Source organism: Gallinula chloropus (assembly GCF_964237585.1).
Source record: "Gallinula chloropus genome assembly, chromosome: 13".
Classification (NCBI taxonomy): Eukaryota; Metazoa; Chordata; class Aves; order Gruiformes; family Rallidae; genus Gallinula; species Gallinula chloropus.
This window is the reverse complement of record NC_140098.1, coordinates 11,974,300-12,001,782: the sequence shown is the minus strand read 5'-3', so window position 1 is coordinate 12,001,782 and position 27,483 is coordinate 11,974,300. Positions and strand designations below refer to the sequence as shown.

Genomic DNA, 27,483 nt, shown 5'->3' with positions numbered 1-27,483 from the left:
CTGCTATAAAGGCCTTAGCTCCTTTATTGAATGATCCAGTCCCTTCCCTGACAGAGGAATAGATCAGCAGTGACAGACTTTCTCCCAAGTAATTTTTGGGGGGCTTCTTTATGAGCCAAGACAGACATAACATGCTCCCCACTGTAATTTCCACCAATCCATAGTAACTGCTGCCATAGAAGCCCGCACTGTACTGAGGCACCACCACCTATAATATGCATTTATCCAAAGATACAAATTTAATTTTAGAGACAGTGACTACAAGAGAAGAAGCCAGATTCTTTTAAGTGGCAGAACAAGAGACAATGAGCTCAAATTGAAATACAGGCTATTTAATGTAGCTTCAAGAAGAAAAAAAAAAAAAAACACTTTTTTTTTTACCATAGGGATGATCAAACACTAGAGTAGGTTGCCAAGAAAGGTTGTAGGTGGAGTCTCAATCCTTGGAGACATATGAAACCCAGCTGGACAGAGTCCTGAGAAACGTGCTGTAGTTGACCCTGCTTTGAGGAGGGGGATTGGACCAGACGATCTCCAGAGCTCCCTTCCAAGTTTAAAGATTCGGTAATCTTAGACCTTTCAAGCCACACTGCTAGGAGGGCCTAAGAAAGGATTTCTTCCTTTATTATTCCATGGTGGCTCCAAATAATCCTGACAAAACCAAGATACCCAGATAGCACTCCCAATAGGAAAATGGTTACTTATGAAGTTTCTGATAATGGCAAATTCTTTGGCTGCTTCGGAGTGAAATTCTAGTACTGAAGTTCCATCAAGTATATATTTAACTGAATTTACCACCATGTATAAAATAAGCACAAATAAAACATTTTTCTTAAATAGTCCAGATTTACTATAAATTACTCTGATCTAAACAGCAGACATTTTAAACATGAACACACATTTAAATTTCACAAGTCAGAATATTATCTGGTGAGATACTGTTCTTCCTTTGTAAATGAAGAGGTTAACCCTGGCACTACCACATAAGGAAAAGAGATCCACATTTTTAGATAGGAAGACTACTTGTGAGCTACATCCAAACGGATTCTGTTTTGTATGTTCTTCATACAAAGTACTTTATAAAACATGACACGATATCCCTGTCATTTTGCAGAACTGATAATCTGAAGATCCCTCACCCCAGTGAGGGAAACCAAACCGATGTTTCAATTACTGAAATCCCTGAATTTTCTTAATCCGTTAAGACATTCTTTTGGAGATTCAAAACTCAACTCTGACAAGCTCAGCAGGACTGCCATGAAATCAGATGGCATCTGTATCCTCTCTTGGCATCTAGCATGTACTTATAGTTTAATAGGAAGTCATGCTGATGACAAATCAAGAAGGGAACATGATGTACCCTTAAGACCATCAGCATCACCAACAGCTAAGCACTGAGGCAACCTAGGGCACATTTCAAGAGCAAACACATAAGGCAGTCTTTGGATGCCCATTATTGCAAGTAATACACACACAGAAGTTCACCAGAACTTTCAAGTTCAACAGAACGAAAGCACTCAAAGTGTCTTAAATTCAACAAATTCATGGCTACCAGGTTTGGTTCCAATTTCTTGCTGGAAAGGCACAATTGCCTTAAGACCACAAATGATTAAGACCACAAAAGGGTAGTTATTTCTATTGTCATATTTCTGGAGGGTAAAATGTAGTAGAAATTATGAAAAAAGAATGTTATTTTCATGCTTGGTTTTATGATTTCTAAGTCCTCCTTTCTGAAAATTTTTTTTCTCGATACATGATGGATGGAAATAAAGCTTGCAAGACATGCCTAAAACACCTTTGAGGAAACCTCGTCTACTTGGCTACTAATATTTTCCTAAATTTACTCTGCAGATTAATTACATAGTTACATAATGAATTCGTGTGCTTATGGATGACACATTTATATAGCTCTTACCAGCACACAGGTGACAACAGAAAACAAGTAATAAAAATGCTGTGAAAAATATCTGCTACTTTTAAAAACTTTATTGTCTGGAATAATCTTCTCAGTGTTCTTTAAAATCAAGTTATTAACTTATCCTGTCCAAAAGGCACCATAGGGACAGCGAGTGGTGAATTGTAAACATCTCATTGGCATTTTTCACAACTGGGGAATTTATCCGTCTCCGAGAGAACCCAAATGAAATGTGAACAGCAAGATATACAAATAGGAGCTAATTTGTAGCTGCGTAGGCACGAATCCTCTAATTTTCATGCTATCTTGGCACATTTGTGTCAAAAGTTTCTTCAATAAAATTAGTTTTTTTATGGGAAGGCTCAGCAAGTTCTTCTCCACGGTCTCTGTTATTCAAGCGCTCCTGGTCTTCCCTCTTGCGCTTGTTAATCAGGTGATTTTCTCCCTCACACAGCTTTCCCTCTGGGACACCCAATGTTCTCAGACAGACAATAGCTGCAGCCTGTTCTGCTAGTTTCTTTGACTTGTCCCTGAAGAGCAAGCAGACAGAGCACAGGTAAAAGTAGAAACTGCAGTTTCTACACTGCCAAGAGACAGTAAAAGTTTTCTGTCTCTGATGCAACACCATGAAATAAACAGTCCTTGTAGCCCTTTTTCTCTCAACAGAGCAAGAAAATGCGTCAGTTCCAGAAATTATTTGTATCTTGCTAGGTTGATGCACCACTCCTCATGCAATTTTCCTAGAAAATCTGGTTTTATCAGGTCTCTTGTCTCAAACACTCTTCATTTCAAGGGTAGGAAGAGAATGCATGTTTGGCTGAAGTGGTTGCAATCCTCAGAATGTTAACTTTCACAAGTGTGATCACCAGAAACCTGATTTTTGAAGGATCATGTTTCTTGAAAGAGATTCAGGATCAGCTATAATGGCTGGTAGGTGTACAAGTTCATTGATGCTGACAAAAGCAGGAACTGTCCCGTAACAATAAAAATTCCCTCATTTCCGAGTGGAAATGCAGATCACACATTTGTGAAATTCAGTATTTAAAAACATTTTCTTCTCAAAAAGTTTCCTGTCAGCTGAACTGAACTTCCTAAAGTCTTTGGATGGGAATGCTGCAAGCACCAGTAATTATTCTGTGCATTTGTCCTCTCTAAAGTGTTCAATGCTGAGCTCTAACTTTGCAGTTAATTCAAGATCAATTTAGGTGCAAATGCCTGAAGTCAAGTCCAGTACTAATAGATGACCGTATAAAATACCATCATGAAACTTTAGAGCAGCCCTGGGTGTAACTGTGATCTCTGAGAAGCCACTAAATTGTCCTTTGCTTCACTGTACATCGACACTTAATCCTGACTAGTTACTGAGAATGGATCTGCTGTAGTGGCTGAAGACACCATCTCCTGCAGCTTCCCCCTGCCTCCCTAGGTTAGTTTCTTAACTCTTCACAGGCGACTCGACCAGGTCACTACTGTACTATAATGAATAAAAAACTACAAAGGTTTACTTGATTATGCTAAAGCTTAATTCCTCGTCACATTCAATTCTCAGAAATTTTTAATCCTTTCTCCCTTCCTGAGGCACCTTTAGAAGGTATCTTTTAGCTGATTTTTATTCAAGTCATGTGGAATAGAGTGGAATGCCCTTTCACTCAAGTTTTAAGGAACATATCAAAACCAATTATCATACAGCTGCAAAAGACATTAAGGATATCTTACCACAGAGTTGATCTGTATTTTTGCTCAGCCACTGTCACTACTGAACAGAATAATCTATCCAGTGGTCTTTGAACCTGGAGAAAAAAGATTTAAAGGGAACAGGTTGTTAAAAACAGTCGTGTCATTTACAGAACAAATACTGTCAAGGTTCTCTAATTCTTGTCTTTACAGCACAATCAAGTAACATCTTTAAGATTACTGTGATTCATACCACAAGTTTAACAGTGTGTATTTAAGATTAAAAATTAAGATAAAATTGTCCAAACTGGAAGAATAATTGAAGTTCACATCTAACCAACAGTTGCTCCTACCCAACATAGTTCCTTCACATAACAGCACGCCACGATACAAAAATACATTCTGAATTCAAATTCCTTACTTCACAGTAGAAGTGAAAAGAAAGTCAGTTATGGACTCCTATGTGATGACCTGTAGTTACAGCAACTTCTTCTACACATCAATCAAAACCAGACTAAGGTCTGACTTTCGACTTTTTATTTGCTAATGAAATAGACTGCTATTTTCACACATGTATGTATTACCATCTCTGAAGCTGCTAACACAAGAGCTATGCCTGACCAGGAAGCAGAATTTCTCACTACTACCTTGAGTCCTAAAATACTTAATTTCATAGGTAAGGCAGAGAAAGAGGTTTGAAAGTGTTTCTTCATTGACTCACAGTTTCATAAACAGGCTGAGGATGCTTTTCTTTCCTACACCATTCCAGAAGATACATTTTTGGAGTAATCTGTGGTGGATATTCTCGCCTAGACAGAAAAATTTGTGGTTAACAACTGTGCACAGTTCTATTGTAAAACAAATAGTGCTGCTTAGTACATTACTTCTACTAGTTATTCTTCGTGGTTTTAAAGCTCAAATTGTGAGAAAAAAACTGCTTCCTTATTAGATAATTCAAGAAATATGTCTGACATAACACCTAAAATAAAGTCCAAACTTTTTTATTAATTCTTGCCAAACATTCACATCCTGTGGTAATACAACTAGAGAAGATACTTACAAGAAAGGAGATTCTAACTAAATACATGACAAAGAACAGAGATACAGTTTGGCACTGCTTATTATAAGCACCAATATAGGATTAAACACCAGAAGTAATAAGAGAAGCTGCTTCTGTTATGAGATTACAGAGTTATCAAATAAAGGAGGTTAAGAAAGTTAGGGATCAATTCAGTTACTACAGAATTATATCCCCTCGTGTTTGGCAGGAGAAAAAGTTACTGTAAAACCACTACATTCAGTTCTCAGGGAGTCAGGTAGTATTTGCTGTAAATATTAAAGCTTTATGCCTGCTTTTGAGAGGCATTTTATAATCACACTCTTATTGAGCTGTTTGATAGACTTAAACACAACAAAAATAGCAAACAGGTATAAGACGGAAAGTAACAGCAATTATATAAACATTCAAAGATTATAACCAAAGGCTACTTAAAATATTATATGTAATTCCATGAACTAGTTTTTCAATGAATAAAGCGGAACACATTTAGAAGACTGAAGATGAGCATTTTCAGATTTGTACAGAGCATTATGAGATTTTTTTAGTGAAATTTCACTAAAGCAACTGAACTCTGCCTTGTATACTCACATTCTTCTACATGCGGATGTTTGAATTAAAAAAAACCACCACTACAGAACCACACAAACACTCAGTATTCAACTTATCTGAAAGAATTAAGCAGTATCAGAAGCCTGGATCTAAAGAAGATCATACAACATCCAAATAACACAGGAAGAGTGGAGGTGCCAGTCATTATACAATGATGTACACAAATCACTTAAAAAAAAAAATCTCTCAGTAAGCAGTGTTATGCAAATAGTTATTTAAAAAAAACCCCAACCTGTAAGGCACTATCACATTCACCATTTTTTATTTACAGATGCAAGATTGTGGAAGATTTAATTTACCTTCTTACCTGTCAAATCTAACAGCCATTTTTATTACATCTGGATCTTCCATTTGGTCGTCTTCATCTTGTGCTTCAGTTTCCAAAGATGTTTTCTTTGCTTCAAAGCCAGCTGTTGTTTCTTCATAGAAGTCAGCCATTTCAAAGACTTCACTATTCAAACAGAATTTCTTCGCATTAGAGATCAGCCTTAAAATTTTAGTATCACATTACAACAGAGAAATGCTATCAATGTTGTTTAAATAGAGTATGTATCTACATAGAATCACATGGAAACGTAGCTATGCATTGAGCTACAAGTAGAAAAATAACATTCTCATTTCCAGCACTATATAATCTATTTGCAGCCTGAAATTCCAGTCATAATCAAGACATAAATAGAGTGTCTGCATTGTTCATGTTAATTAATACTTCCAGGTGGATGAATCAGCAAAGACCATCTCCAAATGACTAATGGTGTAACAGCTTTGCAAAGGCAATATGGGCAAAAAGTAGGAAATAAATTCTTACTATTTTAATATTTTAAAAAATAACTATAAGCAGAACACAGTATAACACTCAAATACCTCAAAAGCCCCAAGACATGGGAGAAAGCAACTAAGATTTGGGTAAAAGGCAAGAGCCTCAAATCCTTTTACATTTTAGATCCATGGCAGGCTGCGTCTACTCTGAAAAACTGAGACTATTTGTTTTCTGCACATGACAACAACAAAACCTGCAGCATAACTTACTTTGTGACCATTATGAGCATATTCATTGGTATCACACTGTTCAGTGCTCAAATGAATTCTGGTCACTAAGCCATCTCCAAGTGGAAAAGCAATGAAGCTGAATAAAGCTAACTGGTGTTTTTATGAGAAGACAACTTATTATATTGTTATGGTTTTTTTGAGGGGTGGGGGGGAGTGTCTTAAATACAGCCGCTTGTTCTCTTGCATTTAGTACTGAGGTTAAAACCTCGAATGGCTGTAACATGGTATCACCACCAGGAGACAGCAGTATTAAGTAACAGGTTTGTCTGAGGACTTACAGGATGTTCTTCAGTTATTTGGACATTAAACAGGCTGTTTAGAACACTGCTTAAGACTTTGAGCCCACTGATAGAAAGCAATTTTATAAATTCAGGTGGCTTGTCTCTGTCCCTCCTATACACACACATTGCTTAAGCCAATTTTGAAACCAGTACTGTATCACACATACAAAACCTCATTGTGTTCAAGTTATAGAAGGCCCTAAATTAATTGTTTGGCACAACATATGAACCCAAAATTTTTACACTAAGCATCTATTCAGTGTTTATGTGTATAAACCTTGACTCTTCTAGTTACCTGTTTAAAGGCTTGACTCTTTCTTATCTTTTCTGTACTCATGATGCATTACTATTCATTCTGAAGTTTGAAACTGAAACAATCATTTACATCTGTATTATATCTCTTCTAACCAAACTGGAAAGTTATAAGCAAAATAAAGAGTAAATTACTATGTTAAAAATTCTTTAGCGAAAGTGAAAAATTCTTGCGAAAGTGAAAAATAACTTGCAAAGAATAAGTGCTGTTCACTGCTCCTTTACAGATAATGAAGCTCCTTTTATATATAAAATATAAATTCCCCTCATTGTGTTGTAATGCAATAATCATGGACAGCGGTGTTCATAGAGAGCCAAAAATATTAAATTGCAATAAACTGGCAAGAGGATTGCAGGTATTTCCATTCATTTTGAACATGATCAGAATTCTGATTAGGGCCTGGTGGAAAACAGTAACTCTCTCTGCAAAATAATTCAAGCTTTTAACATTTCTATCAATTTTCATTAATTCCCCTTCATTCTATGTGGATTTCTTAACCACATGTCTATTTTACCATTTCTCTCAAACTTTTGCTGCTGCTTTTTCTGTGTCTGCCTTTGAGACACTTCAGACTGTTTCAGATGTCCTGGATGAAGGCATTCATTAAAGCTAGCGTATTTCCTCAAAAAAAGTTGTTGTTCATTAGCATTGTTCATATTTCAGGTATAAAAAGCAGCACAAAAGAAATACATTAAGAATCATACAGCTGACTTTCATATATTGTTTTAAGTGTTAATTTAAAACAAACATCTTGCATAAGCACTAGAAACCCCATGTCAAAAAGGCAAAGGTGAAGTAAGTCAGTATCTCTGGAAGAAGACATGCTCCATGCTATTAACTCAAGACTACAGATAGAGGATGCTGAAACTTTTCTCAATCAGTAATGTGCATATTGGATAAATGCACGTTACTCAGAGAAACACCAGTCAAATTAGAGCGTTGAATATATAGACAGTTTTAGCATTAAGGCTTCATTCAACACCAGAGCAGAGAAGCCTGGAAAAATTTACTCTATTATTTCACATGTCACTAACAGAATTTTTGGGGCGCTTTTGCAACTTCTTCTGAAGGTATAAAATGCCAGGCAGTGCTACAGAGAGACAAGTGGTTGTCAAGTTTGAGAGTAGAATCTCTTTTTCTAACTACTGCTTACCAGATCTCCTGTGTGGACTGTGCAGCATGCAGCTTCTTACCCTGAGGTGTTTCCAACTGTTCTCTTAACATCTGACACAAACAGTATTTTGTGTTGGTATAGTGATTATCGTATCTCACTGCCTGGAAAAGAGAGGCAAAGAATATAAAAACATCCCAAAACAATGTGTCTTGTATAATGCTCTTGTATCTAGATCAATTTCAAGATTCTTTTTGAAAGGCAAACAACAACATACAGTTTTCTCAGTAACATATTCAAGATTAATCACCAATGTGAGTATAATCCCACTACTGTGGCATGCTTTTATTAATATAAATTCAACTTCTATATGTAAGAATGTCCAAATTTTCAAAACAAGAAAGATTGAATTGACGTAGTGACCAGAACCACAGATTTCTGAATCATTTCTTATTATGTCAATATAATAGTGTATTTTGAATAACAAATAAAACTTTATACAATAAATGAGTCTGCTAATGAAGCTATAGATCTACAGCATTACTTTATTAGCAAATCATTCACTGTTAAAAATTCTTGATAGTATCTGTGACATGGCCTACATATCATTAGGTTTTCAAATTCCTAGACTTTATTTTAGATAGCCTTGTAAGCAACAATGTTCCCAAGAAACTAGGGCTCAAAAGCATGGTATGTAAGAAAAGAATAATCAGGAAGAACTGCTTTCTAAATACAGATTTCTGGAAAAAAAATTCTGAACAAAGTAAAACAGAGGAAACAGTAATTGATTTGCAAGACTCATGTCACATTCAGTATGTTAAAACACCCACAGAACTCAAGTCTCTGATATTAAGAGGAGATTTGAGTAAGATTTGAATTAACAGTTCTAAACAATGTAAACTACAAGTAAGATCTTCAAAAAACATACATATTTGATGTAATCTTGCATGACTTCCTTCAAGGGGAAAAGGCCCTCTTTTCTGAAGATAGATGGGTTCCACATGGCAGCACGAGCTATCATTACCGATGAGGCAGCTGTTGCTTTCTGGAAGGTCTCAATGTCTGTATATTCTTTGATGAAGTCATGAGATCCTCCACTAAAAAAAATAACATCACTGTTATAATCACAAAAGTTGTATTTGCTATTGCTTGTACTTCAACACAGTCTTGTATTTTCAATGTGATATTACATCATTAATGGTGGCAGAGTCCACGTGTGGTATTATCTCAAATCTAAAAGAATAAATGGGTCAGAGCTTTATTATCAAGGAATCTAAAACACTGATTTTTAATTATCTTCATATTTTTCTTAAAGATAGAAGACTTTTATGAACAAAGATCTCAGTTTGTGCTTTACACAGTACTTGATGGATAAGGCTCACAAAAAAATGCCTTCCACATTCTCTGACAAATAATACCTGTAGTTGCCAGGTCTGTAGCCTTCAAATGCATACTAACTGTGCTGGCATAAGCGTTACTCATTATGGACAGCATCAGTCCATTTTCACTCTGGAGAATACCTACCAGTAGCACTTCTTTTGTAACTACCAGTTACAGAGCACTTCCAAAGTTAAAAGAAAGTTGTACTCCTATTGATTTTGCTTTCAAGTCGGCAAGTCAGATGTGTTAGCATGCAAAAGACCCCAGTTAAAACACCTTTGGTTTCTCTTAACTTTTCACTTCATAACATCTTTTAAATGTAAAATAAAAGTTGGACTTTTGAACTATAAAGAGTAGGATCTTCATCTCTTCAAAAGCAGAAATGCTATCAAATTCAAAACAAAAACTAGAGAATAAATTACTTTAAAATCGTATCTTCTGAAGACAGAACAAGTTTCCTGCATTAATGAAAGATTATTCCATTAGCATAGTACCATCCTAGAAATCATAGTATCAATCCAAATTTTCTTGCTTTTGTTTATCAGTCTACTTCCTTTTATTCATTCCTGTATTTCTTGACCAAGCTTGAAATACAGGTGGTTTAAAAAAAAAAATCATTTAGAAAAGGGAAACCCACTAAGTGAGTTTAAAACAAAGCTCATCCTTTTTTTCAGAGAAACCATTAAAAAGACAGGATTGTTACGGTTAGTTCAGCACATTGTGACACTTGCAAAGAAGTAAATTTAACTATAAGAAATTTATCTACAATAAGCCTCTGATATTTGCACACTTCTACATCATAGAAAGTATTTGTACAGAGCTAACATTTGTGACATGGCTAAAACCTAACAAGAATCGTTAGCCTTGTTTTTTACCTAAGCAAACAGGGATTCATGGCAATGCACAATGTAAATTTTGCTTATTTAATTCCATATTGTTTAAAACAGTATTCTGAAAACTAGAAAGGGGTGAACCACTGAAAAGCAGATCAACAAAGATTATCAGCATGGAGTATTTCCTTTGTGCAGAGCAGAAACATGTCAAAAAAACCAACAGCAAACCCTATGACTTCCAGTATGTTTTCTACATAGAATTATAACAGAAAAACAATTCTCAAATTCCTGATCCAAGTACATAAATTTGCAGATATGCAACTTTTCCATGAAAACTCGAGATCAGTGAACAGATAGAATCATAGAATGGTTTCAGTTGGAAAAGACCCTCAAGATTGAGTCCAACCATCTATCCAGCCCTACTAGGTCCAACACTAGACTATGTCACCACGCACAACATCTACTCTTCTTTTAAACACTTCCAGGGATAGTGACTCAACCACCTCTATAGGCAGCCTGCTTCAATATCTAACAACCCTTTCAGCAAAGAATTTTTCTTGGTATTCAACCTAAACTTCCCCTGATGCAGCATCAGACCATTTCCCCTTGTCTTGTCACTAGCTACCAGGAAGAGGAGACTGACCCCGTCCTCACTACAATCATCTTTTAGGTGGTTGTAGAATGATGAGGTCTCCCCTCAGTCTCCTTTTATCTAGACTAAACAATCCCAGCTCCCTCAGCTTCATTTAAGGACAGTGTTTCTCTAGCCAAAGATATTCTACTGCCAGTTATAAAGAAGTTCAACATCTAAAAATGCCTGAAAGGCAGACCAGAAACAATTCAGGACAATTCCCAAACTGCTCTTACAACTTAGCTGTTTGTAGCTAAACTTTTCTAAGACTGAGTTCCTTACTTTACTATCACAGAGTTATTAAAGGATCTGATGTGAGGCCACGGGACAGTTGTTACCTAATGTTCAAATGTCCAAGATGTACAGTGGCAGAGTTATAACCAGTCAGGGGGCTTAAAAGCATAGAGAATTCAACTGCTGGATTTTTTAAACTAAAAACTGAGGTACAGTGATATTTCATAAGGCCAACTCCTGTTACTGCTACCTCTACTCACACTTGATCTTTGGCAACAGGTAATGCATTCACCCTACATGAAGAGTCTTTTTCCTGCACTTGCAGATCTTAAGTGCAGGCAACTGGCAATAATGAGCTAATAAGTTCAACTTACTTTGCTATTACTGGAATGGAGACTGCTTCAGATATGGCTTTGATCACATCACAGTGGACAGGGTGCTGAGGTCTCTCCTCCTTCTTCCTTCCCAATAAAGAAAAAAGGTAAACCAAAAACTTCCTATGGAACTTGTAAACATCTGACTCATAGCAGACATGACTCAAGGATTATGGAGACACACTTATTTCCACTTATTTACTTTTTTTTTAAACAACAGAAATACCTCATATTAAGAAAGTAATTCCACAGCCAGATAAACAGCATTTTTCTCTGCTACGTAATTAATTTTATTTGGTCTTTGAGACAAAAACTTTAGAAAACCAGCAGTAAACAGTTCCAAATCTCTTATTACTGGCCTGATTTTCTACAACATCAATTTAGTTAACAGTTGAAACTAGAACCATGTGTTACATGTAGAGTATACTGTTCTACATGCATCTTCAAACTAAAAAAAAAAATATAAATCTCTCTTGCCTGAAATCAATTTACCTTCCATGGACTGCAATGGCAGCAATACCAGTTTTTTCTATTCTCTTTACCAGATTGACAGTATCCTCAACCTGAGGGATAAGAGAGAACGACATGGTTTTAGTACAAAGAAAAAAAAGGAGTAACTGTCATATGACTGCAGTACAAACGATGGAAATCTTCTTATCATGAGCTATATGGAGAGACAAGATCAACAGTAAATCCCAACACACATAAACATTTAATATGTACTTCAATTAAAACACTATTATGGCAAAAATCAAAATCCATTTACAATACTACCTTGAAACTAGAGATCATAAGCTTTCTCAAACCAGGTAACACAATACTGTGCAGTAGGAAAGCATTTTCCAACAGGGTTTTAGATCATCATTTGAAAACGATACAAAACACTTGATTAGCAAATCCTCTCTAATGACTACGCTGTAAGTTGTAATTGAAATGCATCTTAATAAAAGGATGCCTTCTGAAATCAATCTAACAAGCAAACACACGTGTACATATATTCCTCTCAGATGTGTCTTTAAAAACTTAACTAGTGTGCTAGTATCTAAAAAATTCTAATGGTATTTGTACATGACCAGTGAATCAAAAGATAGACGAAAACGGGGAAGCTCCCAGTCTATCTTCACGAGGTAAGATACTACTAAAAAGCAGAAAGAAATTTGGCACACTGCTGGATTAGCCTGTTTTAGGTGGCTTTGGGGGAAAGGCAAACAAAACAAAAAGGTAAGGCACATTTTCTTTTTAAAAGCTGAAAAAAGATCTGTGGCTCATCACAAAAATAACACATTAAGTCTTGGAAAAACACAGTATGTACCAGCTGGCATGGACACAGAGACAGAAGCTCACCAGCTGTTCTGATAGATGACATATTATGCAAAAGCAGCTTGAAATAAAAAGGAAGAACCTCTAGGATAATTGTAGAAGAATAAAAATATGAGATGCCAGTTCTTGGATCTAATATTTCAGTACTTTAGAACAAAAATTATCTAGAGTTAGTGATTCTGTTCACACAGGCTTCATTTGTTCATTTAATCATTTTAAGTGCACATGTAAACAATTTGAACAACAGCTGCCTCAGCTGCAGTTCATCCACCTACAGAAACATCCATCATGGGCATATACAATCACAGTATCTAGGCAGGTAATTAAATATACAAAATAAGTCATTAAAACTTTAAAAATACAATGGGAATTTAATGGGGAAAAAACCCAGTAAGGAAGTTAGATAAGCTGTAAAAAAAGAACTTATGTATTTTCACAATATTCTTAATAGTAAAGTTATAGAAAAATACTGACAAAGAAAATTAACAGTTTTAGCAATTTAAGGGTCTTTCCACAATTTCTTTGAAGTGAATGATTGTACCCAAGAATCTGTCCAGAAAAGAGGTCATTCAAATGACAATGAAGGTGTTGCTACTGAGAAGGAATATTATGAACCTCTTTTGTATAAGCTACTAATTTCAGTGCTTCAATCCATCAAAGTATTTCAAAAAAGGCTGCCAAAGTTGGTTTTAGTTCAGGTGTTATTTTTACTATTTATTGAAAATGCCTGCCAGCTTGAAAACCATGAGCCAGGGAATCAGAAGCATCCCTGTTAAGTGTGGCTGAGTACCTAGAAACCAGAGACATCTTGCGACATCACCAGTAAGTACAAAACCAAGGTATTGTATCGGCAACTTATATGAAAAGGGAAAAAAAAAGGGGGGGGACAACATCCTGAGAAAGAACAAACGAACATGCAGCTGCCATTGGCTGTTCTAGCTATGAGCACAAGAAAACACTCAGAAGAAATAAAAACTGGTCTGAAAGAACAGAAAACAATAATTTATCAGCTACCCAAGGTGAAAAATTAACAGCATCTACTGGCTGTTCAATGAGTAGTGTCCTACACACTCTTGTGTCTTTATGACACAAAAGTAACTTATTTTTTATCCAAAATGGAGCTTCCCTCTGAGAATTTCCTATTCTGCCCTTACTTTTCCAAACCAGGTTGAACACTTTGAAAAAACTTGCTATGAAATCTTGTTGCTGTTATTGATTGTTGCCATATTAATAACTGTTTTTATAGTACTGAATGTTGCTACTAATAAACTGTAATAGTTGGAGATAGATATATCTATTTCTTGCTTTATTAATCATAGGTATATTTGATATGGTGATTTTTGTGTTAATCTGTAATAAAGTTGAGAAATTTAGAGAATAAAAGCTTCTGTGTCCTTGTGCAATCTAAGAAACTCACAATCACTTGCAAGTCACTTAAGTTGTGACAGCATCCCAAACAGGAATTAAAATTCCATATGCTATTTCACAATAACAGGTCTAAAATGCCCCATATATTCTAATTGATTTTATGTCACAGAAATAAACAATATAACACTTTAACATAACAATTTATGTTCTTACTGAGGGCAAAATGCGGATTTTGCAGGTTACTGGTTTACAAATTCCTTTAACAAGGGTAGTCAATATCTGGAAAAAGAAGAGACAAAAATGTGATCACAACAGTGACATTAATAAAGTTCTCTTCCTTTCTCTCTTGAAGATACAAAGACATTAGAACAATGTAACACTACTGTTCCTCTATAGAGAATCTTACATGCTAGACAGACACGAGCAGTCTGTAACTGAGTATGTAATTTTATCTGCTAGAAATACAAACCTATTTCTAGTCTAAGCCACTTTTATTTCCACTTCTTGTTGGAACTGGATTTCTACAGAGCAATTAAACCACTGCTGGAGTTGCAACACTACTATTAGTATTAGGCGAGTCCTACACTCTGATAATTTCAAAATTAAATGCAAAAGTTTTTCATTTTCGTGTAACTTTTCACAGTCACATTACAGAAAACTAAATATAAGTATTCCCTAGAAAGGTTTGTTTTTTTAAAAAAAAGAGAAGAAAGCCTTCAAAATGAAAAGAGGGGAGTATCAAGCAACACCACTGAATCCTCTAGAAGAGAGTTGTAAACTGAATTCCACACTTCACACAACACACATTTTACTGATTAAACCAAACTCCAAATACGCAGACAAATGATGAGTTGTCAACCATTTAAGAATGGAGCTATGGAAAGAATCTCCCTTTCACAAGCTGAATTCAAGTTCAACAGCCCATACTTCCAATGGCCACGTAATGGCCTATACATGTTTAAATGACTGTATCATTATACAGCAAGTGCTACCAGAAATCCAATAGCTCTCTAAATCTAAGAGTGGAAACCAGCTGATCCTGACTGTTACTAGAAAAATATTTGGTATTTCAACTGGTTTTGAAATATGGTTCCAGTTCTGCTGCTTGTATTGTTAGTTGACTCTCAGCAGATACCAGCACTCACCTGACCTTCTCTAAAACTATTTTAAGATCAAGACTCAATCACCTGTACTGCATCAGTACATGGGAAAAGCAAAAAGACAGAGTAACAGGTCCAGCCTACTCCATTTAAACTCTTGCTTCAGCACAATGAATAATGCTTCCAGTTGCTGAGCAGTCAGTTTATGTGACACTTGACACCAAGAGATTCTTATATCCGGCAAAAGGCTGATGCTCAATCAGGATTATAACTTGGATGACATGCCCTTCGTGTCTTCAGAGAAGGAAATACACAATACAGAACAACCTGTTACGTCTGAATTTACAAAAAACAGTAACTACATATTAATCAGTTTGTTGCAACTGTAGAAGTCCTATTACCCTACAAAACTGCATGGTGTTATTATAATTAGAGGAAGGACTTAGAAAAGACAGACTGACTCAAAATCCATTTTAGACAAAAGGAAAAGGCCTGAACTGCAGGTACTGGAATGACACTTGCTCTCATTCAGAAAAAAAAGAAGTCCTGCAGATGAGTGAAGAGGGTTTGGTCTCTTCAAAAGACTGATCTACATCAATGAACCCTTAAAACAAAACACACTGAAAAACTACATGAAAAAGGCAGAGCAATGCTCTTTTTTTGCTTTGTCCAGATCTGCATACTTTTGCTAGTACAAGCAATAAAGAATAACCACCTTGAAACATTTGCCACTGTGTACCATGACGCAGTTATTAGTGAGAGGTGAATTATAAACTAGATTTGCCCTCAGGAACATTGATGGAGGATATAGTGAGCAACTATCTAAATAGGAATAATATAGATGTGTATATAAATTTTTCATGTATGTTCATACAGAGGCTTTTCTGTATAAAAAAAAAGAATATATATACAAATAAATACACTGGTTCACAGTGGCTTATACAGATTTACCTACATATGCACATAAAGCTCTGCCTTCTTTAAAATCAGTAGCATATTGTGATCATTTTTTTTAAACTGACAAGGAAGAACCCAGCAGCTTTGTAGTCCAGACAGGATTCTCTGACAAGGACAACTAAATCAGGATTATTTATCCATATCCTTAATTTCAGTATTCAAAACTGGATATTTCACTCTAGCTTTTACAAATTTGTCTTCTATGCATCCGGTCCCACTTTCACTGGGGCACAGTACACAATACCTTTCAATGCAGTTCAAAGTCCACACAGTGATACTTACAGACTCTATTTTGTCAGGGTCAGATAGCAGTGCTGCTCCCATACCTCCCTGGGAAAATATACAGAAACTGTTACACACTAGGCAAGCACATTTTTAAATTCATTTGTTTGCCTAAGAACGGACCACAGCAAAAGTACAATATTATATTAAAGAAGGTGGGGGGGTGGTGTTAGAGGAAATGGCAAGATCTAAAATGCAGGAGCATTAGCAAATACTTTGGTGAAACAAGTTTCCTAGAACTGTATCAAAATAATCAAGCAATTCAGGGCACCAAGTAGCTCCCATTACTTTATGGAGCAGACAGGATTTCAAAAAGCCACTTTTAGTAACTGCAGGCATCCAGTTTCTACACAATGAGAGCAGAACAGATTTATCATTTTAACATCACGCGCCATGTTTGAGAGGTCTTGGTGTCAGTAGTTTCTGTCTACACACTACATCTAGAAAAAACAGCCTAAGACAAATGAGGGGCTGTATTGGACCAAAATATGAACATTTCAACAACTTATATTTTAGCTGTTCTTTGTGCATTATTCCATCTGCATACATATAGAGAGATGCAAGTAGTAAGTCCAAAAGCATATAAACTTTTTTGACCCAAAAGTCAAGTGATGTCTTGTAGTTTTCCTACAATAACAAATGAACATGTATTCTGCACTCCACCCCTCTAGGAAAGTAAAAGGTTATTTAAGCATAATCAAAATCCACTTGCCTTAGTAGAATATTCTTTTGGGCATCCCATGTTGATATCAATACCAGCTACATCACTCTCTCTGAAAAAGAGGAAACAAACAATTAAGAAGTATTTTCAGCACATTAGAACAAAAATCAGAAAACAGATTTCATTCCAGGAACCTTGCTCCATCATAATTATGACTTAAATGAGAATTTAAGGTGTTTTTTAGCTTCTTATTTAAGTTATATATTTATTCTAACAGTGGTCTGAAGCTCAGTCTGTCCACAGGTTTTAATGACCAGTGTAGTGTATAAGCTGCAAATGCTCATCTTAAACATATTTATATAGGATTAAGTATCTATATTTACATCTCCCACTACATTTGACATGTCACTAAAACATGAAACTTCCATTTATTTAAAATGGAAGCTTAAAAAAATCCTTTAAAAGGGTTTGAGAGACACCTTTCATTTCTTCACAACACCTTATTTGACGCTTCAAGCCACAAGTACTAGGAGACATTTTCAAGTGTGTTGGTCTTACTTGCAGCTGTGCAATACCCAGGGAAAAATATTGGAGATCAAAGATATACTCCACCAACAAAAAAGCCATCAATCCCAGTATAGAATGCATGCAGCTGCTGCTCTGAGCAAGAATTATTTTAATTAGAAGTTGCACTTCCCATTTCAGATACTAAACTTAACTGTGCAGCTCCTACAGCACCTTTTTTTGTCCTATCAAGAAATCACAGAAATCACAGAATTATCAAGGTTGGAAAAGACCTAAAAGATCATCCAGTCCAACCATTCACCTATTACTACTAGCTCCCACTAAACCATGTCCCTCAATACAACGTCCAGTCTTTCCTTGAACACCCCCAGGGTCGGTGACTCCACCACCTCCCTGGGCAGTGCATTCCTAAAGACCTACCTTGATCTTCTCAATGCTAAAAATCTGTCTTCTACAAGTTTACAAAAAACCCAAAACAAAGAAAAGAACAAACCCATGGTGGAAAGGGGGTAAATAAAGATGACTTACACAAGCTTAGCTACTGCCAGGGCTCTTTCAGCATCTGCTGAACCCTGTTGGTAAAACAAGAAGATTTGTAATTATCAATATAATCAAAGTAATAAAAAAATGCTCATTTGTGCATACGTGTAACTATTTGCCTAAACATTTAGTGTGAAGTCAGAGAGCCCCATACATAGCACAATGGATAGCTAAAACCTTTAGGTAAGCACAGTGAGTCAGCCACAGAATGACAAAAAGTGATGCAAAAAGGGATCTGGAGAGGTCTGTCCACCCTCTTAACCTATGGCAGTATCAAAACATTCTTAGCCCATTCACATCAGATATTTGTCATGTTCTTAAGAAGCTCTGCTAAAAGAATTTTATAGCCTCTACAAGCAACCTACTCCAGGGCTATCATTACCACTGAAAAATGTCTTTTTCAATATCTAATGCAGTCCACATTTCTCCCTCCTTCCAACCTCCATTATTTGTTATTCCACAGAGCGGTCTCAAAGAGCAAATTACTACCTTTTTCTCTCCAGCAGCCTTTAATCCATTTGTGCAATGTTCATGCACACGTTAATCCTCTCTTATCTACACTAAACAATGCCATTTGCATCAGTCTTTCCATCAAGACTGTTTGCTGCAGACAGACGTATGATCAAACATCAGCATAATGTATTTTTGGTATCTATACATTCAGAAACATATTATAGGCACTTCTTACAAAACCAGAGCACAGAACCCAGATCACCTCTTCTGAAAATAGCTGTACAGAGAGCTTATAATGTAGCATCTTGATTGCATGTATACCAACAGATCAGAAACCCTGCAGTGCATTTCATGTGGAATTTTACCTCTACCCAAAACATCAAGAGATTGATAGTCTGCAATACAGAGAAGTGCTTTAGATTTAGGTTAACTATGTTATTAGAAGTGCATGTGCTGTTGGCTTCCTACCATTTGAAAGACAACGTGGTGCCTCTCCCTTTCGCACGTTCTGAACACAACTCTTTCATTAGGTGCAACGAAGTCCACCGTTTCAAGCACTTCTACATGAAAGAAGAAACAGGTCAAAGACAGAAGTCACATGCAAATGTAATACATAAAGTCACATATCATTTGTACACAAATTAAATGCTATTAAATAAGCCCCTCATGAATAGCCAAACTAATGGCACCCTGCCTCCAACACGTGCTTGCAGTACATTATTGCACTGCTGTATCCCTCCCATAGTACTTCCTATCATCTCCCAGCCTGTTTCTTGGGCATCAGCACTAGAACAAATACAACAACAAATCAGACAGAATGAACATAATGGTACCACTTTTGGGAAGGGGCAGTAGATTTGCAGTGGATTTCTCTTCCCTAACAGGGACACTACAAACAAGTCTTTCACACCCCTCAACTAGGGAAGTCTCAAAGACAATCTTTTAAGAACTTCACCGTGGAAGTCATGTTAGGTCAAATCCAGCCCATGCAACTTCAAGTTTATAGAAGTGTGATAAACAGTGAGAACTTGTATGTCCTGCTTCCTTACTGGAGCAGACTAAAAGCTTTGTATATTATGTAAGCTGTTTGTGACATTATAAGGACTTGTGATTGGAAACTGTCTCTACTGCAGTCCAAATGAATTTGTTTCATGAACACTATCAACTTTTCTTGAAAAATTAAAGGGCTTTGTAACCAGCACACACATGTGTAAAACTCAGGGGAAAAAAAACCCAGACCCAAAAAACAACCCAAGATGTTTTTACTGTTTATTTTTTATTATAATATCATACAGAGGCAGTTGAGAGGCTGAGGCCAGTATGTACTTACATAGAATTCAGAAGGGTTCATCTGTTAATTACAATTTACTTATTTGTCTTTTTAACCCACATAAAACTAAAAGCTTTAACATTTTAATCAACGCCCCTGAGCTTTAATGTACTGTCTATTCCAGGTATTAAGTTCTTTCACCTATCATCAGAAAACACAATACTCAAAGATTTGTAATGGATTTCCAACACTGATCCCACTTTTCTCATTAAAGAGAGAAAAATGTAATTCTAGGAGTTAAAATTATGAAGCCTTTCACTTTATAAGGCCTAGACCTACAACAGAGCTCTGACAGTGTTTCACAGAACACGCATCAAAGCCTTAAGTCAATGGCAGAGCAAGACCTTGCATTAGGGCCCTAAAAAGAATAACAGTCAGTTACTAATATGTTAACCTTAACATAAACACTTACGCCTTTCCTTAGGGATGCTAGCTAAATTATTGAAATTCCTTAAGAAGGGAAACATGGCTTTAAAGGTAGAAGAGACAGATACAAGGCAGCACTTCAAAAGCTTCTCTTAAGTCCCTAGACACAGTTGAAAGAGCTTACACACGCTGATACATCATTATAATCACTATAAAATTACTTCAGAGCAGTAATTATCTTTTCACTTAGCTAGAAGAAAAGAACACTTACAAATACTAACAGAAATACCATACTTGCCATTTATAACCCTCTTACACTGCAGCATCTTGATGTCAATCAGCTCCTAAAAAGGATAAAAATACCTCAGTGAGTTGAAATATGTAAGCCACTCAACTCTAAACAGTTGCTCATTTTATTTAATAATTGCCTAGAAATAGCAAATATAGAGAAAAATACAAATGGAAATGAGAGTTAAACTATACAATACATTCAACTGAAGCTTCAAAACATATTCATGTGAATGTAAGAAAAGAAAACATTTTTGTAGTTCTGGAAGAAATGTTTTGTTCAAGTACTTATCTAGTAAACTACAGACAGAATGAACCGTCTAGAGAAAATAATGCTAGAGCAACAAGCACTCTTAATAATCTATGTAGCTTTACTCCAGACAAAGACAGGTGAACAAAACTGCAACATTAGGCTTTAGGACTTCTTTACCTTCATTCTGAAATTTAACAGCTTTCCACGTTTGGCAAAAAGTACAACAAAGCTTTGCAGGAGCCTTTGCTACAGGCCCTAACACACAGCTACCATTCTTCAAGAACTTACAGCTTTCTTTTAGCAAAGAGCCAGAACTTCAATCTACATATGTTAGCTTAGCAACAGATTTGTGCAATTCTACTTATTAAGAAAACCTTTTTCAGTCCTTTTCTCATATGTTTCTTATCAATTTGATTATAGGAGAGATTTAAGACAAACTGACTGCCTTTAACTGACAAAGGGCTACAGCTTGAGCCAATATAATGCATTAGCTGCTGAAACAAATATTCAGCTATAGAACTGACAGTTATATAAACTCAGAAAAAAAACCCCACTATGTTGTAGTTAGCTGAAGAAGTTTAGTCTACTATAAAAATCTTTGGTATAGCAAATTAGATAAGGTTCAAGACCTACTAATTTAAAGGTAGGGAATAAACAAGCAATAAATTAATCTCAATTCTATTTGTATTATGCCCTAAGTCTTCAAAGCAATGTTTTTAATTAAAGTTTTAATGAATTAATTTTATTAGGTACTATGTTAAATTCTGAAATAGCTTTGGGCTCCCAAATATTGAGGGGGTTGTAGTGAAAGGATTAAAAATCAAAAGGATAAATCAGAAAATGAAGTGTTGCCATGTAGAAATGAAGTTATAAAATGCATCTATGCTGCTGTTACCAAATGACTACAGTATGATTGCCCAGGTTTTTGTGAAAATCTGTAAAGCATAATATTTCTGATAAAATCTATTAGATACCTAAGTGTGCATAATACTTTATATCAAAGGCATTTTAACTCTTCTACCTCTCAACAGCAGTATGAAATAAACAGCGTAAGAGATGCTGTTTTTTGAGGTCATACGAGGAAAACTACAAGAAATTTTTGGCTACAGGAAGGGGTTTGTTACATACTGCAACTTGTTAAGTAAGCTTGAGGGTCTCTCCTGAGGTAATGAGTCTCTGGAACTGTGGTAAGAACCGTGTGTGTGAGATACTGCTTTAGCTATACAGTTTACATTGATGGATTAAATAACTTCTCACATCCTTCAGGTGTAAGCAAAGCAATACCTTTACTTATGGGATTTGTCGTGGATTTTAGTTGTGTTTTTAAACAAACATTTTTTCTAACAATTTCTACATTATCATCTCTTACTAATTTTACGTCCAATAATCCTGTTAAATCTGAGGTTGAAATCCTGTAGCTGCTCAGTAACAAGGTTCTTTGCTACTACTAAAGTGTAAGAGATACTAGTAAAATACTCACTTCTGGTGTTTAAGACTTCTGTAATTCCATGCTTGTGATTTCTCTACATGTGACCTACAGTTAGTCTCTCAGAGGATTAAATACATGCTCTCACTTTACCTCATGTAAAGCAGAGAGGTCATAATTCATTGAACATGGAAGCTGTTAATTGTATTTGTCAAAGAAGAAAAAACGCCTTATTGCTCTCCACTTTGACAGACAGCAGCAACTATTCTACTGAATTTTGAGATTTGTTTTTCTGAGTCATCTAGCAATAACCATTCTCTCACATGCAGCTGATTCAACTAATTAAATATCACTTGTAATTCTAGAAGCCAGAGATGAAAGGTGACCTGGGGCCAAAGTAAGACCAGCCCATTGTTTCTCTGAACAAATCTTTCCTTTCTTCTCTTACTAAAGTCACAGTGAGCCAATTCACAAGAGGACTGCTGTGAAGACTCCTGAAAAACATTGTAAAGGACTGATTCTGACAGTTTCTTTCAGTCTGTTCTACTGGTACTGATCAAATATTCTCCAGGAAAGCCAGTATTTAAGCAATGTTTATATTATGTTTAACTCAATATCAGTTGAATCCTATAATTTCTACTGGTGCCTACATTTGAGAAGAACTAATAATAGTACTGAAGGGGAAAATGGGAATACTGGTGCACTGCAACAGTTAAGGATAGTGTAAGTACTACACGCTTAAAGACTAAGTACCTTGAGTTACAGAGCAGTCCTACCAATATCTGCAGCCAACCGGAATCTCAATTTTGGGCAGCTCTAAGAAAAGTGATTAAGAAACAAGGACAGCAGCTCCACGTGGGGCACAGGGATGCCCTGCATTAGCATAGAACTAATGGGTGAGAGGTCTAAGGCTTCTTTCAATGTTATGTCTCAAAAAGAAAAAACCCACCCCCAAAGAGACTCCAACAAAAACACAGTAAAGTACTAGGAAATGTTTATAGCAAGTGCTTTGTCTAAACAAATACAAGTTATTTGAACAGTCCTTAAAAACAGGTTTATAACTTTAGAACTGGTTAAAAATAAGTGCCTCTAGCCATTGTGACGGTCCTGCCCTGTTTTTCTGGTGAAAAATGTACGTAAAAGAAAAGGTTCTACAGTAAGCAAAGTCTTTTTGTGCTTTTCTTAATAAGACTGCCTCATCTGCTCATCCTGCATACCTCACAGTACACGATATCTGCACCATAGTCCAGAGCAAGAAGTCGCATTGGTAACGTTCCCACCCGCACCATTGGAGCCAGGATCTTCTTTCCCCGAAAGCACAGGGGTGTGTACACCGTCATTCCCGTGGCAGTGCTACCTGAAAGAGACAATCGAAGGGGACAGCTGTAGAGTCTCATTTCCCAGCCATCATAGCCCAGAACTTTCCTTGGGCGGGAAGGGGAGGGCGGAGGGAGTGCGCGCCCCTGTCAAACCTGACAGGGTTCCCTCAGCAGGTCCCAGGCCGGCAGCCTCACGGCCGCTTACTCAGCACCCGCGGCGCCAGCTGCGTGGAGCCGTGAGAGGGCTCAGCGGCGTCCCGGCGCGTCCAGACGCCTCCGACGGCCCCGGGGTGCTCTCTCTTCACCGCACGCGCTCCTTCCCCCGAGCGAGAGGCGCCGGCGCGGCTCTCCCAGAGCCCCTCAGGGCCACGTTTGCTCTCGCAGGGCGCGGCCCGGAGCTCAGATCTCAGCCACAAGGCGAACGCGGCGGGGGGGGGGGGACGCCGCCTGAGGCACCGGTCGCGCGCACCCTCCGCCGCCGCCACTCACCCTCCTCGCGTGGCTGCGCCGCAGCTCCGGGGGGCGGGGGCAAGCGGTGAGAGAGTCTCTTGGTGGCGTCATCGAGCGGCGCCGCCGTCGCCACGTGAGAGGTCGCCATGGCGCTGAGCTGCGGCGGGATGGCGGTCGTACTGCTACCGCGGCGGCTGGTGACCAGCCGGGCGGCGGCGGGCGCGCAGCCCCCCGACAACGTGGTGCGCATCCCCTGGGCCCTGCGGCTGCGCTTGCAGCGGGGCGCGCAGCGCCGGCGGCGCGGGCAAGGGACGGTTACGGTACAGCCCGGAAAGCTGCTGCTGCGAAGCCGGCGGCCGGAGCTGAGCCAGCCCCGCTGGCAGACTGTGGGGCGCTGGGAGCAGCCACAGCTGGTGTCGGCGGGCTGGAAGCACAGGAAGGCTTGCGGGGACTATTTCCAGCTGGAACCCTCGCAGGAGGAGGCTCCCGCCCTGCAGGTGCCAGCGCCTAACGCGGGGCAGGGCGCGACCTTCGCCGAGATGGGGTTGCAGCCGCCGCTGCTGGCCGGCCTGGAAGGCCTCTCTATCGGCCGCCCCACGGCTGTGCAGCGCCTCGCCATCCCCGTGCTTCGCCGCGGCCGCAGCGCCCTCTGCGCCGCCGAGACCGGCAGCGGCAAGACGCTGGCCTACCTGCTGCCGCTGCTGGACAGGCTGCTCTCCCGCCCCGGCGGGCCGGAGGCAGAGGCTGCGGGTCTGCCGTCGCCCCGCGGGTTAGTGGTGCTGCCGTCGCGGGAGCTGGCGGCGCAGGTAGGCGCGGTGGCGGCGGCGCTGTGCCGGCCGGCGGGGCTGCAGGTGCGCGGGCTGACGGGCGGCGGCGCGGCGGGCGGGCTGCGGAGGCAGCTCCGGGCGCCGCCGCCGGGTGCCGCCGTGCTGCTGGGCACCCCCGGGGCGCTGCGGGAGGCGCTGCGGCGGCGCTTCCTGACCCTGGGGCAGCTGCTCTGGATGGTGTTGGACGAAGTGGACACCCTGATGGACGAGTCCTTCACGGAGCTGCTGGAGGAGATCCTGGCGTACGCGCCCCTGGCTGTTGGTGCCCCCGGGGTGGCCGGCCCCGGGGAGTTGAGGACCCAGGTGGTGGTGGTTGGAGCCACCTTCACCACGGGGCTGAGCCAAACGCTAGGAAAGTTCACTGATGTGAGCAGGTTTGACACCCTCACCACCCAGAGCCTGCACCGCCTGCCACCCCACATCCAGCAGAAGTTTGTCCGCCTCAAGGGCCAGGACAAGCTGCCTGAACTGTTGCAGCTGCTCAAGGAGCACCCAGCATCAGGCGGGGCGGTTCTTATCTTCTGCAACAGTGCCAGCACTGTCAACTGGCTGGGCTATATCCTGGATGACCACAAGATCAAGCACTTGAGGTTACAAGGACAGATGTCAGCAGCAGCTAGAGCTGGTATCTTTGCCTCCTTCCAGAAGGGTGATATATCTGTCCTTGTCTGTACTGACCTTGCTTCGCGGGGGCTGGACACCAGCAGTGTGCAGCTAGTGGTCAACTATGACTTCCCAGACACTCTGCAGGACTACCTGCATCGCGTAGGGCGAGTTGGACGGGTTGGAAGCAAGACACCTGGAGTTGTGGTTAGTTTTGTTACCCATCGGTGGGATGTGGACCTGGTGCGGAAAATAGAGACTGCAGCCCGGAAAAGGACAGGTCTTCCAGGCATGGACTCCTGTATTAGTAAACCTCCACCTAAAGCAGGTTGATTCAAGTTGCCAAGCAGTAATAACTTGCCTGGTAGGGACTATGTTTGAAGTTACTAAGGCAGAGCGAATGATCTTCTGTGTGTAAGCTGAACAAAGTAGAGAATTGAGTTTCAGAACCAGGTGATCAGGTTAACTTTGTGCACTGTTCTAGAAGCTGCAGTAGTCATTTCCATAGATGTTACAACTCATGGCTTTCCAAAACGAAGCTAGTAAGTAACAAAATGCTTTTGGAGAAGACTGAAGAATGACCTCATCATTTGATTTTGTTGTGCAGCTCTGGTGTATTTCATTGCTTACCACCAGCAGCAGCTAAGTGTTTATTAACTTTAATTGCAGATACATGCAGAAAGACTAAAGGACAATTTTTTTTTCTTTTTTGGTGATGTGAGTTTCTTCAGAGAAGTCTAGACCAGATACCTCTGAAGTTCAGTGAGTATGAGAAAGCAGAATAAAGCTTGAGGCTTTTTCAAGGTTTTTGTCATTTTATGGTTACCTTTCACTATGAAAGTTGATCTTGCTGGTCCATTAACTAAATTTAAAAAAAGTCTTTAAGGGTTTTCTGCTCATTTTTTTCCCCTTTGTACTATAGTAACATGTCCAGTCTGATTGTAAAAACAACAAAAAAACTCCACAACCCATCTCACCAAAGAATGTCTTCTGTTAAATGTCTGTTGACTCACAGGTTCTCGTGACTCACAGGTAACAAAAGTGAGTACAAGATTTCTTCTGCCATTGTTCTTTTCTGCTTTAAACCAAAGGGATTAAAGTGAGGCTGAGATGATTTCATATCTAGCTGCTAGTTTGCATCCATGGCAAATAATCACACAAAAATAGCATCTTAGCTCTGATTTATGTTGCAGTGATTTATCACAGCCTTTTCTTGTTTTTCTCATGCTATGTGCTTTTATCCTGTGCTAAACCTCAGAATGTAGAAATAGTAAGCTGTTAAAAGATCACAGCATAGTATCTATCTAAATCTTCTGTTATTAAGGCCAACAAGGAAGAGCGATCTGCTCTGAGACTGAAAACCTTTATCTTTTGGACCCAAGTAGTATGGACTACCTGCCTCTCATTTGTAGTTTATTCCTTAGCAAAGGAAGAGGAAAAATACCAGTGCTCATAAAAGCATAAACCAAGCAGGTGACACGCAATGCAAATTTCTCACCACCCAAAACTGGATTCCTGGACCAGTTTCCCCTGCGTTGAGCATGACATAGAGTATCAAATATCCCCTTGGCTAGTTTGGGTCAGTTATCCTGGTTGTATCACCCTCAGCTTACTGTGAAAAAAAACTGTCCCAGCTGAAAAACAGGTCAATATCCCTAATTTTTATCTGTAACTTAGGTGGCTTTGGTGATAAGAGAGTAGGGTTTTTTTCTTTAATTATGTGGAAGGAAAATAGCATGAAGGTTGACTTCTGATAAATTATCCAGATTATAAAAGGCAGTGTGGGCATACTTGACTGAGGTATTAAATATATGTGTTAAAGACAAATGGCTGTAACAAAAATGGTGATGTTGTTCTACAATGTTGTATTTGGATATTTTTGCTATGGTTTTTGATGTATAATTTATAGTTTAACTCCTTTGTTTATAAACTTGGTAATGCAGTCTGTGC

At 38.7% G+C, this 27,483-nt stretch overlaps 2 protein-coding genes across 2 annotated transcripts; one reads left to right on the top strand and one right to left on the bottom strand.

The window, feature by feature from the left end:
• Window positions 1-1,996: 1,996 nt before the first annotated feature.
• On the bottom strand, window positions 1,997-24,251 carry DUS2 (dihydrouridine synthase 2; the record flags this gene model as incomplete). The annotated part of the gene is made up of 16 exons (XM_084270224.1): window positions 1,997-2,445; window positions 3,632-3,705; window positions 4,311-4,398; window positions 5,566-5,709; window positions 8,056-8,177; window positions 8,942-9,110; window positions 11,466-11,552; window positions 11,958-12,028; window positions 14,367-14,432; window positions 16,493-16,540; window positions 17,205-17,265; window positions 18,207-18,250; window positions 19,140-19,231; window positions 20,657-20,711; window positions 23,552-23,687; window positions 24,139-24,251. The coding sequence occupies 16 exons, from the start codon at window positions 24,249-24,251 to the stop codon at window positions 2,217-2,219; spliced, it is 1,599 nt and encodes a 532-aa protein (XP_084126350.1). The 3' UTR covers window positions 1,997-2,216.
• Window positions 24,250-26,001, top strand: DDX28 (DEAD-box helicase 28; the record flags this gene model as incomplete). Its single annotated transcript, XM_084270223.1, has 1 exon — window positions 24,250-26,001. One exon carries the CDS (start codon window positions 24,250-24,252, stop codon window positions 25,864-25,866), a length of 1,617 nt encoding a protein of 538 aa, XP_084126349.1. The 3' UTR covers window positions 25,867-26,001.
• Between the last annotated feature and the right edge of the window lie 1,482 nt (window positions 26,002-27,483).